This window comes from Amblyraja radiata, chromosome 18 (assembly GCF_010909765.2).
Source record: "Amblyraja radiata isolate CabotCenter1 chromosome 18, sAmbRad1.1.pri, whole genome shotgun sequence".
Lineage (NCBI taxonomy): Eukaryota > Metazoa > Chordata > Chondrichthyes > Rajiformes > Rajidae > Amblyraja > Amblyraja radiata.
In genome coordinates this window covers 47,828,627-47,841,194 of record NC_045973.1, presented here as the reverse complement: position 1 = coordinate 47,841,194, position 12,568 = coordinate 47,828,627, and the positions used below count along the sequence as shown (strand labels likewise).

The 12,568-nt window shown below is 44.2% G+C and overlaps 1 protein-coding gene across 1 annotated transcript in view; it reads left to right on the top strand.

The window, feature by feature from the left end:
• Positions 1-12,568, top strand: part of LOC116983527 (inter-alpha-trypsin inhibitor heavy chain H3-like) — a 119,647-nt gene that overhangs the window by 11,312 nt on the left and 95,767 nt on the right. Inside the window, exons 4-5 of the mRNA XM_033037336.1 lie at positions 3,232-3,398; positions 5,443-5,547. Coding sequence (XP_032893227.1) covers positions 3,232-3,398; positions 5,443-5,547 — 272 coding nt within the window. The remainder of the gene's footprint in view (positions 1-3,231; positions 3,399-5,442; positions 5,548-12,568) is intronic.

Below are 12,568 nucleotides of genomic sequence, written 5' to 3'. Positions count from 1 at the left end.
TCCTCCAATTTCCGCTGTTGCTCACTCTGGCAATGGAGGAGACCCAGGACAGAGAGGTCGGATTGGGAATGGGAGGGGGAGTTGAAGTGCTGAGCCACCGGGAGGTCAGGTAGGTTAAGGCGGACTGAGCGGAGGTGTTCGGCGAAACGGTCGCCCAACCTACGCTTGGTCTCACCGATGTAAATTAGCTGACATCTAGAGCAGCGGATGCAGTAGATGAGGTTGGAGGAGATACAGGTGAACCTTTGTCGCACCTGGAACGACTGCTTGGGACCTTGAATGGAGTCGAGGGGGGAGGTGAAGGGACAGGTGTTGCATTTCTTGCGGTTGCAACGGAAAGTGCCCGGGGAGGGGGTGGTGCGGGAGGGAAGGGAAGAATTGACGAGGGAGTTGCGGAGCGAGCGGTCTTTGCGGAAGGCAGACATGGGGGGAGATGGGAAGATGTGGCGAGTGGTGGGGTCACGTTGGAGGTGGCGGAAATGGCGGAGGATTATGTGTTGTATTTGCCGGCTGGTGGGGTGAAAGGTGAGGACCAGAGGGACTCTGCCCTTGTTGCGTGTGCGGGGATGGGGAGAGAGAGCAGTGTTGCGGGGTATGGATGAGACCCTGGTGTGAGCCTCATCTATGGTGGCGGAGGGGAATCCCCGTTCCCTGAAGAACGAGGACATTTCCGATGCACCCAAAAAGTGTTTGATTGGGAGCGAGCTGTAAGCTGTAAATATACGGCATGGGCCATATCCTGATACGCTACCCTCAGAATGCACCCATCACCATTGACAGCTGATCAGAATTGAAATCATAGCTGAACTATTTTAAGTTGATTGTCAAGTAGATTTAAATTACTTTAAAATATATAATTATTAATACTAGCAATGCAACAAAATAAAGTAAAATTGCTCACCTTTAACTATGAGATTCAAAGAAAAAGAAGTACTGACACTTTTGAAAAATATAAAAGTGGATAAGTCTCCAGGTCCTGACAGGATATTCCCTAGGACATTGAGGGAAGTTAATGTAGAAATAGCAGGTGCTATGACAGAAATATTTCAAATGTCATTAGAAACGGGAATAGTGCCGGAGGATTGGCGTACTGCGCATGTTGTTCCATTGTTTAAAAAGGGTTCTAAGAGTAAACCTAGCAATTATAGACCTGTTAGTTTGACGTCAGTGGTGGGCAAATTAATGGAAAGGATACTTAGAGATAATATATATAAGCATCTGGATAAACAGGGTCTGATTAGGAACAGTCAACATGGATTTGTGACTGGAAGGTCATGTTTGACTAATCTTCTTGAATTTGTATATGTGGACCAGTAAGGCCTTTGACAAGGTTCCTCATGGAAGTTTGGTTAAGAAGGTTCAATTGTTGGGTATTAATGGTGGAGTAGCAAGATGGATTCAACAGTGGCTGAATGGGAGATGCCAGAGAGTAATGGTGGATGGCTGTTTGTCAGGTTGGAGGCCAGTGACTAGTGGGGTGCCACAGGGATCTGTGTTGGGCCCACTGTTGTTTGTCATGTGCATCAATGATCTGGATGATGGTGTGGTAAATTGGATTAGTAAGTATGCAGATGATACTAAGATAGGTGGTGTTGTGGGTAATGAAGTAGATTTTCAAAGTCTACAGCGAGATTTATGCCAGTTGGAAGAGGGGCTGAAAGATGGCAGATGGAGTTTAATGCTGATAAGTGTGAGGTGCTACATCTTGGCAGGACAAATCAAAATAGGACGCACATGGTAAATGGTAGGGAATTGAAGAATGCAGGTGAACAGAAGGATCTGGGAATAACTGTGCACAGTTCCCTGAAGGTGGTATCTCATGTAGATATCGTGGTAAAGAAAGCTTTTGGTGTGCTGGCCTTTATAAATCAGAGCATTGAGTATAGAAGTTGGGATGTAATGTTAAAATTGTACAAGGCATTGGTGAGGCCAATTCTGGAGTATGGTGTACAATTTTGGTCGCCTAATTATAGGAAGGATGTCAACAAAATAGAGAGAGTACGGAGGAGAATTACTAGAATGTTGCCTGGGTTTCAGCAACTAAGTTACAGAGAAAGGTTGAACAAGTTAGGTCTTTATTCTTTGGAGCGCAGAAGGTTAAGGGGGGACTTGATAGAGGTCTTTAAAATGATGAGAGGACAGAGTTGACGTGGATAAGCTTTTCCCACTGAGAGTAGGGAAGATTCAAACAAGAGGACATGACTTGAGAATTAAGGGACATAAATTTAGGGGTAACATGAGGGGGAACTTCTTTACTCAGAGAGTGGTAGCTGTGTGGAATGAGCTTCCAGTGAAGGTGGTGGAGGCAGGTTCGATTTTATCATTTAAAAATAAATTGGATAGTTATATGGACGGGAAAGGAATGGAGCGTTATGGTCTGAGTGCAGGTAGATGGGACTAGGGGAGAATACGTGTTCGACACGGACTAGAAGGGCCGAGATGGCCTGTTTCCGTGCTGCAATTGTTATATGGTTATATGGTTATATGGTTATATGATCGGTTGGCAAGCCCACACAACCAAGTGGGTTTTGCTGTTTGTACAGCTACCATCTCTGGAGTGAAGCTGATGGTTTGTTTGCAAAATGTACCCGGCCCCTTCACTCAGCACTTCAGTACTCTGCCTCTGGGCTCTTTGGTAGGTGCTATCATCAGGGGCCGACAATCCATTAGACTCAGTCCTACAGATGCTATTTTCTGCTAACAGAGTTCGGGGTGGCATGGTGGCACAACGATAGAGTTACTGCCTTACAGCACCAGTACCTGGGTTCAATCTTGACTACAGGTGCTGTCTGTATAGAGTTTGCACGTACTCCCCGTGACCGCATGGGTTTCCTCCGGGCACTCCGGTTTTCTTCCACACTCCAAAGACGTGTAGGTTAACTGTCTGTAAATTGTCCCGAGTGCGTAGGGTAGAACTAGTACACGGCTTATTGTTGGTCAGCTGAACTGGGTGTGCTGAAGAGCCTGTTCCCAGGCTGTTACTCTAAACTAAACTAAACTAAACTAAGTCATAGAGTCATACAGCATTGAAACAGGCCCAATTTGTCAAATGTCGACCAAAGTGCCCTGTCCAAGCTTGTCCCACTTGCGTTTGGCCCATACCCCTCTCAGCTTTCCCAATCCATGTACCGGTCCATATGTTCCCACAGAGCTATAGTGCATTGATTTTTCATTGTTTTACTGTTTCCTCAGTCAGTGCTCATTAAAACATTCCCCCTTCATTTCCTCCAGCCTCTGCGGGAGCTCGAAATCTACAGCATGAAGATTGACTCCAAAGTCACGTCTCGATTTGCTCACAATGTGATAAACAGTCGAGTGGTGAATCGAGCCAATGATTCGCGGGAAGCTTACTTTGAGATCGAGCTGCCCAAAACAGCCTTCATCACCAATTTCAACATGTATGTATCAGCTGCATCAACGCATCCAATTTACTAACAAGCATGAAAGAGATGCTCGGCAGCCTTCCTTCTATATTATAACACAAGGTAAAACCTGGAAAATGTGGTCAATGTTCATCACTGTTAATATGAAGAATCTGACAAGATGACTTATTGGAGCCCGTGGAAGTTTGTGATGGTGGTTCAGCATATGGTTCAGCAGTTAAAACCATTGCGTTGGTAACTTGCTTGAAACTTGCCCATTATGATCCTTTGCAACCCGAAGGAAGAAGCAGCAGCAGGTAAAGGCATCGTGAAATGATGTGGTTTGGATGCCCTTTACATCAATAGACCTCCAGCGGTATTTGAAGTAGGGCCCAGCAAGTTGACCAGGATGCGGAGTCACACAATCGTTATCAGTAACTTTGTGTTTAGCGGGGCTCAGGATGAACAGGATAAGCTGCTCCAGTTCATGCAAGGAAAACGTTGACCACCCAACCAGGAAACTCCAAACCCGCCTTGATGGACGGTGAAGTGGCCACAGCTCGCTTTATCTTTGGCAGCCAGCGACTGATTTGTTCCTATCCAGGGGCTGGGGGCACAGTAATGAGGCCCAATGGATACAATCAGTAAAAGCATGTCGGAACTTAGTGTCATACTGTCACACAGCCCTTTGGCCCCACCCATCCATGCCAACCAAGTGACACACTTACACAAGTCTAGCTGATTTAAATCCCTCTAAACCTTTCCTATCCATGTCCAAATGTATCTTATGTCCCTTATGTTCTACCTGCCTTATCTACTTCCTCTGCCAGGTCGTTCCATACAATCTGTGTGAAAATGTTGTCCCTCGGGTTCAAATTAAAACTTTCCCCTCTCATCTTAAACCTACAACCCCACCCCCCCCCCCCCCCCCCCCCCCCCCCATATTATATATTTATTTTATCTTCCCCCCCCCCCAAACTTTCCCCTCTCATCTTAAACCTACAACCCCCCCCCCCCCATATTTATATATTTATTTTATCTTCCCCCCCCCCCTCTCTTATGACCTTATAAATGCTGACTCGGATCATGCTCAAAGCCTTGTGGTTAGTTTCCAACCAGACTGACGTGTTGTTATTGCACAGCACATATTGACTGGGCACAGTGCTGGTGACCTACCGGGTACACTGCTCGATACAGGGGACAAACAAAAGTCCAACTCCTGGTAATTCCAAGAACTGCCTCTCGTTCGGCCTCTCGTTCACTGAACTCAGTGTAGACATTCAGTTCAGACTCAAAAACAGAATGCATTCATAAGATTTAATTAGTGAATGATGGTTTATATTGGATTTACTAAATAGCTTGGCATGATGTTGACTTCTAACCCATGAACATATCCTTGTTTTATTTATTTATTTTTATTTTACATTAAATTTACAATTAAATACGTTCATTCCAACCTCCAGTGTTTCAAAAGACTATTTTTGTTTGGGGCATTTTGCCTGTGTTTTCCACCAGATGTAGCCTCCCATTGCTGCTCGGATCTTCTCATTACCTGCTCTATGTAGGCAACTAAAGTGAAGATGCCTATATTAATAAAAAATTGAGTATGTTAATGAATATAACTGTACATTAGCTGTACCCCAATTTTCCCTCCACTGTAGGAATAAATGGTTATTCTGCAGATATCGACTAAAAAATGTGATGTGACTTACAAATCCTTTTGGAGTCATAGTCATACTGTGTGGAAGCAGGCCCTTCAGCCCATCTTGCCCACACTGGCCAACATGTCCCAGCTACACTAATCCCATCTGCCTGCATTTGGTCCATATCTTTTCAAGCCTATTTTATCCATGTACCCGTCTAACTATTTCTTAAATGTTGGGATAGTCCCTGTCTCAACTACCTCCTCCATATATCCACCACCCTTTGTGTGATAAAGATACCCCTCAGATTCCTATTAAATCGTTTCCCCATTCACCTTAAGCTTATGTCCTCTGGTCCTCATTTGTGAAGGTTACGAAGTAATGTCGACATATGAATTAGGTGCCTTGTAATAACAACTTGATTTCTCTCTCTGTAGGACTCTGGATGGAGTGACCTATGTGGGAGCTGTGAAAGAGAAGGAAGCTGCACAGAAACAGTACCAACAAGCAGTTTCAATGGGACAGACTGCAGGGATTGTACAGTAAGAACAAAGAGATGACTATTTATGTGATGTATTCCACCCTTCATTCACCCATTCTTCATGTTCCCAGTTAGAGAGAGTGTTAATCTCAGAATAAACTGCAAAGAATTGAAAACCGTCATAGCCATAGAGCTGTTCAGCATGGAAACAGGCCCTTCGGCCCAACATGCCGGCCAAATTGGCATACTGGGCTAGACCTATTTGTTCCATAGATCTCTGGACCTTTCTTATCCATCTGCCCTGTCTTTTAATTGTATCCATTTCTATAGCTTCCTCTGGCAACTCATTCCAGATACACACTAAGCTCTGAGTGAAAGCTTGAGCCTGACATCCCTCTCACTTTAACTATATGACCTTTACTATTAAAATCTTCTATCATGTGAAAAAGACTGAGCGTTCACTTTATCCATGCCCCTCATGAACTTATACACCTCAATAAGGTTACCCCTCAGTCCTAAACTCCAATGAAAATAATTCAAGCCTATAGAAGCTTTGTTACTCAAACCCGCAAGCCCAGTTAACATTCTTGTGAATTTCATTTGCACCCTTTCCAACTTTTACATCCTTCCTGCAGCTGGGTGACCAGAACTGCATACAGGACTCCAAGTGTGGTCTTGCTAATGGCTCGCACCACTGCATCACGATATTCCATCTTTTGGACTCAATACCATTCCTAATGAGAGCAAGCATGCTGAATAACTCCATCATCACACTGCCCACTGGACTCACCACCTTGAGGGAACCATGCACCTGTACTCCCAGATCTCACTGTTCTACAACACGCTCCAGGGCTTGACCATTTACTGTATAAGTCCTGCCTTAGTTTGACAAACTAAAGTGCAACACCTCACATTTGTCAGAGTTCAATTCCGTTTTCCATTCCATGGCCCAGCTTCCCAAATGATCTAGACCTTATTGTAAACTTAGATATCTTTCATCACTGTCTACTATACCACCAATTTTGGTGTCATTGGAAACTTACTATCAATGTTATCTACGTTGTCATCCAAGTCATAACCAGATTTCCCTGAATTTGCTATTCTTGCCCCTCACCCAAATAGGAGCATGCTGCCCCTGAAATCTTGCTACCATACTTTTGCAAGCCTCTCACTTGTCAGCCACCCATTTAACTTTTTCATTTTTAGTTTAGAGATACAGCTCAGAAATAAGCCCTTCAGTCCACCAGGTCCGCACCGACCAGCGGCCCCCGCACATTAACACTATCCTACACACACTAGGGACAATTTACATACATACCAAGCCAATTAATCTACAAACCTGTACGTATTTCGAGGGTGGGAGGAAATGGAAGATCTCGGAGAAAACCCTCGCGGTCAAGGGGAGAATGTACAAACTGCGTACAGACTGCACTCATAGCGGGAGCGAACCCGGATCTCTGGCGCTGTAAACGCTGCAACAACTCTACCGCTGAGTCACATACAAACCGATTCTCCCAATTGAACTCCTGCCTAATTGGCCTTGACCCAATTTAGGATCTCAACATGTGGGCCTGTCTTATAACTGGTTTAAAACTAATAGAGTTATGGTCACTGGTCCCAAAGTGCTCCCCCACTGACATGTCAGTCGCTTGCCTCATCTTGTTTCCTTCGAGGAGGACTATGTTGTGCCCTGTCTATGTATTGTTTAAGGATACATTTAACAAATTCCACCCTGTCCACACCATTTGCAACATGGGAGACACATATCATGGAAGTTGAAATCTCTCACTAATACCACCTTGGTCCTCTGTATTTATGCAATAAATGAATGTGTGGCTATCTATAGAATCAAAGAAGTGAAACACCACAGAAGACCATTCATCTCTTCAAAGCCCTGGCAATTATTTTCACTCAAGTGAACATCCAATTTCCTTTTTAAAGTCTTAAATTACTTTCCTTCCACCACCCTTGCAGACTGTGGGTTCCAGTCTAAATCCACTCTCTGCATAAAAAACTTCAGTTCACACCCCCTGCATCTCTTGCCCATCACCAACAAATGAAGAATTCAACCAGAGTTCATTAAGAAGGGAACTTAGGGAGATGAAGCCAAGGCCTCTGCTGAGGACTGGTTGTTCAGCATCAGAGAGGATGAAGCAATTAGACAGTGATCCATGTGGGATTGATGATAGAGTGAATCGCTGATGTTGAGCAATGTGCACGTGTGAGAGATGGGGAGAGTAGATTTGGAGCAACCTTTATTGGGTAGGTCCACATATTATGTGTGGTGGTTGTTTAAAGATCAGCTGATCAGAATTCAGGCCCACGTGTTCCTGTGAGGATGAAATAACAGGATAGCTAGGTTCTGGAACCTTGGATGAATAGAGATGTTGCAAATTTTAGTCATTAAGGGGAAAGAAACACACGGAAGGTTTAGGAGGTTGATATCAGAAGGACCCTTGAGGGATATAAAGGATGCTGGGAATAAATTAATCAGGGGATCAGAAGGGCTAAAAGGAGACAAGATATTTTCTAACAGAGTAGCATCAAAGATAATTCGAAGGCATTTTATACACATTAAAAACAAGAGGATAACTAGGCAAAGGGTAGGACCATTCAAGGATAAAGGAGATGATTTATTCTTGTAGCCCGAGAAAATGGTCAAAGTACTAAGTGAGTTCTTCATATTGGCTTTCATAAAGGAAGGGCATTGAGCAGGGTATATGGGAAGAAGGCAGGAACGGGGTACTGATTGGAGATGATCAGCCATGATCACATTGAATGGCGGTGCTGGCTCGAAGGGCCGAATGGCCTACTCTTGCACCTATTGTCTATTGTCTATTGTCCATTGGCATGGAGGATGGTGAAATTAGAGATGGGTGTGCTGATATTCTAGGGCATGTTGATATCAAGAAGGGCTGGGTCTCTTGAAGAACATTAGTGTGGATGTCTCAGACTCAATGGGATGTATCCCAGATTACTGAGGGAGTCATGAACGGAGATCGCTAGGGCCTTGACAGACATCTTTGCATCCACTTTAATTACTGGCAAAGTCCCAGAGGACAGAAGAATAGTGAATATTGTTCCTCTGTGCCATCACAGGTGGATAGGATGGTCAAAAAGGCTTTTGGTACATTGGCCTTCATCATTCAGAGTATTGAGCATAGAAGTTGGGAGGGCATGTTACAGTTACAGTATATAAGACGTTGGTGAGGCCACATTTAGAGTATTGTGTTCATTTTTAATCTGTGTAATAGGAAAGACATTGTCAAGATGGAAAGGGTGCAGAGATTTATGAGGACGTTGCCAGGACTCAAGGGCCTGAGCAATAAGGCGAGGTTGAGCAGGCTTTATGCCTTGGAGAGCAGAAGGATTGTGGATGATCTTATAGATGTGTACAAATTCATGAGAGGAATAGATCAAGTAAATACAGATTACCCAGGGTAGGGGAGTCAAGCACCTGTATGTGTAATACCAGTACTGTAGGTTTAAGGCGGGGGGAAAGATAGGCAGCTGAGGGCTAGCTTTTTTACACAAAGGGTGGTGGGTGCGTGGAACGAGCTGCTGGAGGAGATAGTTGAGGCAGGTACTATCGCAACATTTAAGAAGCATTTGGTCGCTTACATTGATAGGATGGGCAAGTACAGGCAGGTGGGACCAGTGTGGATGAGCCATGTTGGGCAGCGCGGGCAGGTTGGGCCGAAGGGTACATTTCCACTCTACTGTGTGACTCTATGACTCCATTTAAGAAGTCAATAGGGACAAACCAGGAAATTGCAGGCTAGTGAGCACTACATCAGTGGTAGAGAAATCAATGAAGAAAATTCATTGAAATCTGGGAACGCATAGACTCATTTATGATAGTCAGCGTGGCTTAATGCTGGTGAGGTCATGTCACACCAATTTGATTGAGTTATTTGGGGAGATGATGAAGATACTGTAGATACATAAATACATTGACAATAGGTGCAGGAGTAGGCCATTCGGCCCTTCGAACCAGCACTGCAATTCAAAGTGATCATGGCTGATCATCCACAATCAGTACCCCATTCCTGCCTTCTCCCCATACCCCTTGATTCCGCTAGCCCTAAGAGTTCTATCTAACTCTCTTTTGAATTCATCCAGTGAATCAGCCTCCACTGCCATCTGAGGCAGAGATTTCCACAAATTCACAACTGTGTGTGAAAATGTTCTTCCTCATCTCAGTTCTAAAAGACCTACCCCTTATTCTTAAGCTGTGGCCCCTGGTTCTGGACTCTCCCAACATCGGGAACATGATTCCTGCATCTAGCGTGTCCAATCCCTTAATAATTTTATATGTTTCTATAAGAAACCCTCTCATCCTTCTAAATTCCAGTGAATACATAGAAACATAGAAACATAGAAAATAGATGCAGGAGTAGGCCATTTGGCCCTTCGAGCCTGATCATGGCTGATCATCCAACTCTGTATCCCGTACCTGCCTTCTCTCCATACCCCCTGATCCCTTTAGCCACAAGGGCCACATCTTACTCCCTCTTAAATATAGCCAATGAACTGGCCTCAACTACATTCTGTGGCAGAGAATTCCAGAGATTCACCACTCTCTGTATGAAAAATGTTTTTCTCATCTCAGTCCTAAAAGATTTCCCCCTTATCCTTAAACTGTGACCCCTTGTTCTGGACTTCCCCAACATCGGGAACAATCTTCCTGCATCTTGTCAGTTTCTTTGTTGAACTAAATTAAGGCGCATGTTGCAATCAAAAGCGCTTGAACAATTGGTTGGGAAGAAAGCCAAACTGTAAGAAAGACGAATGTTGTAAGTTTCTATAAGATCCCCTTTCAATCTTCTAAATTCTAGCGAGTACAAGCTGAGTCCATCCAGTCTTCCTTCATATGAAAGTCCTGACATCCCAGGAATCAGTCTGGTGAACCTTCTCTGCACTCCCTCTATGGCAAGAATGTCTTTCCTCAGATTAGGAGACCAAAACTGTACGCAATACTCCAGGTGTGGTCTCACCAAGACCCTGTACAACTGCAGTAGAACCTCACGGCTCCTATACTCAAATCCTTTTGCTATGAATGCTAACATCATTCACTTTCTTCACTGCCTGCTGCCCCTGCATGCCTACTTTCAATGACTGGTGTACCATGGCACCCAGGTCTCGTTGCATCTCCCCTTTTCCTAATCGGCCACCATTCAGATAATACAATTAATACAATAATATGATAATACAAGCCAGTCGCTCCATTCTTTAATCATATGACAGTCCTGCCATCCCGGGAATTAACCTCGTGAACCTACGCTGCACTCCCTCAAAAACAAAAATGTCCTTCCTCAAATTAGGAGACCAAAACTGCACACAATAGTCCAGGTGTGGTCTCACCAGGGCCCTGTACAACTGCAGAAGGACTTCTTTACTCCTATACTCACCTCCACTCGTTATGAAGGCCAACATGCCATTAACTTTCTTCATTGCCTGTTGTACCTGTATGCTTACTTTCAGTGACTGATGTACTAGGACACCCAGGTCTCGTTGTACTTCCCCTTTTCCTAACCTGACACCATTCAGATAATAATCTGCCTTCCCGTTCTTGCCTCCAAAGTGGATAACCTCACATTTATCCACATACTGCATCTGCCCACTCACCCAACCTGTCCAAGTCACCCTGCATCCTCATAGCTTCCTCCTCACAGTTCACACTGCCACCCAGCTTTGTGTCATTGCAAATTTGCTAATGTTACTTTTAATTCCTTCATCTAAATCATTAATGTATTTTGTAATTAGCTGCGGTCCCAGCACCGAGCCTTGCGGTACCCCACTAGTCACTGCCTGCCATTCTGAAAGTGACCCGTTAATCCCTACTCTTTGTTTCCTGTCTGCCAACCAATTTTCTATCCATGTCAATACCCTACCCCCAAAAGCATGTGCTCTAATTTTGCCCACTAATCTCCTGTGGGACCTTATCAAAGGCTTTCTGAAAGTCCAGGTACACTACATCCACTGGCTCTCCTTTGTCCATTTTACTTGTTACATCCTCAAAAAATTCCAGAAGATTTGTCAAGCATGATTTCCCCTTCGTAAATCCATGCTGGCTTAGACTGATCCTGTTACTGCTATCCAAATGTGTTGCTATTACATCTTTGATAATCGACTCCAGCATCTTCCCAACCACCGATGTCAGGCTAACTGGCCAATAATTCCCTGCTTTCTCTCTCCCTCCTTTCTTGAAAAGTGGGATAATATTACCTACCCTCCAATCCGCAGGAACTGATCCAGAATCTATAGAGCAATGGAAAATGATCACCAATGCGCCCATGATTTCTAGAGCCACCTCCTTGAGTACCCTGGGATGCCGACCTTCAGGCCCAGGGGATTTATCAGCCTTCAGTCCCATCAGTCTGCCCAACACTATTTCCTGCCTAATGTGAATTTCCTTCAGTTCCTCTGTCACTCTAGGTCCTATGTCCCCTAGTACAACTGGAAGATTTTTTGTGGCTTCTTTAGTGATGTTTGATAATAGTAGAACAGTGGATGTTATACACATGAGCCATAGTAAAGCCTTCAACAAGTTCCCTCGAGACGGGCTGATCAAGAAAATTAAATGCACCTTGGGATGCATGGAAACTTGGTAATGGATTCAAATTGGCTTGGCCATGGAAGACAGAGGGTAGAGGTGGATGGCTGCTACTCTGACAGGAGGTCTGCAACTAGTGGTGTTCTGCAAGGTTCTGCTGGGACCTGCTATTTGTGATATGTATAAATGACTTGGAAGAAAATGTATGTGGACTGATTAGTATGGTAGCAGCAGAGATGTGGAGTTGTGAATGGTGATGAACGTTGTTGGAGGATTAAGCAGTCTTGGAGTAATAGTATCTTTAACTTGTTTAGTTAGCCACTGATCATGGGCCTTCGATTTAGAATTTCCTTTTCTTGGTGGAAAGTATTCTGGAAGATCCCTTAAAATGGTTTGCTTCCACCACCTCAAATTTAGTAATATGTTATAAATTGCCCTATAATTATCTCATCTTGTTTTTCTTTCAGTTCATTTGAGTTGAAGATGACTTGATCCCAGTTTGGGTTCTCAGGTGACTAATGAGTTC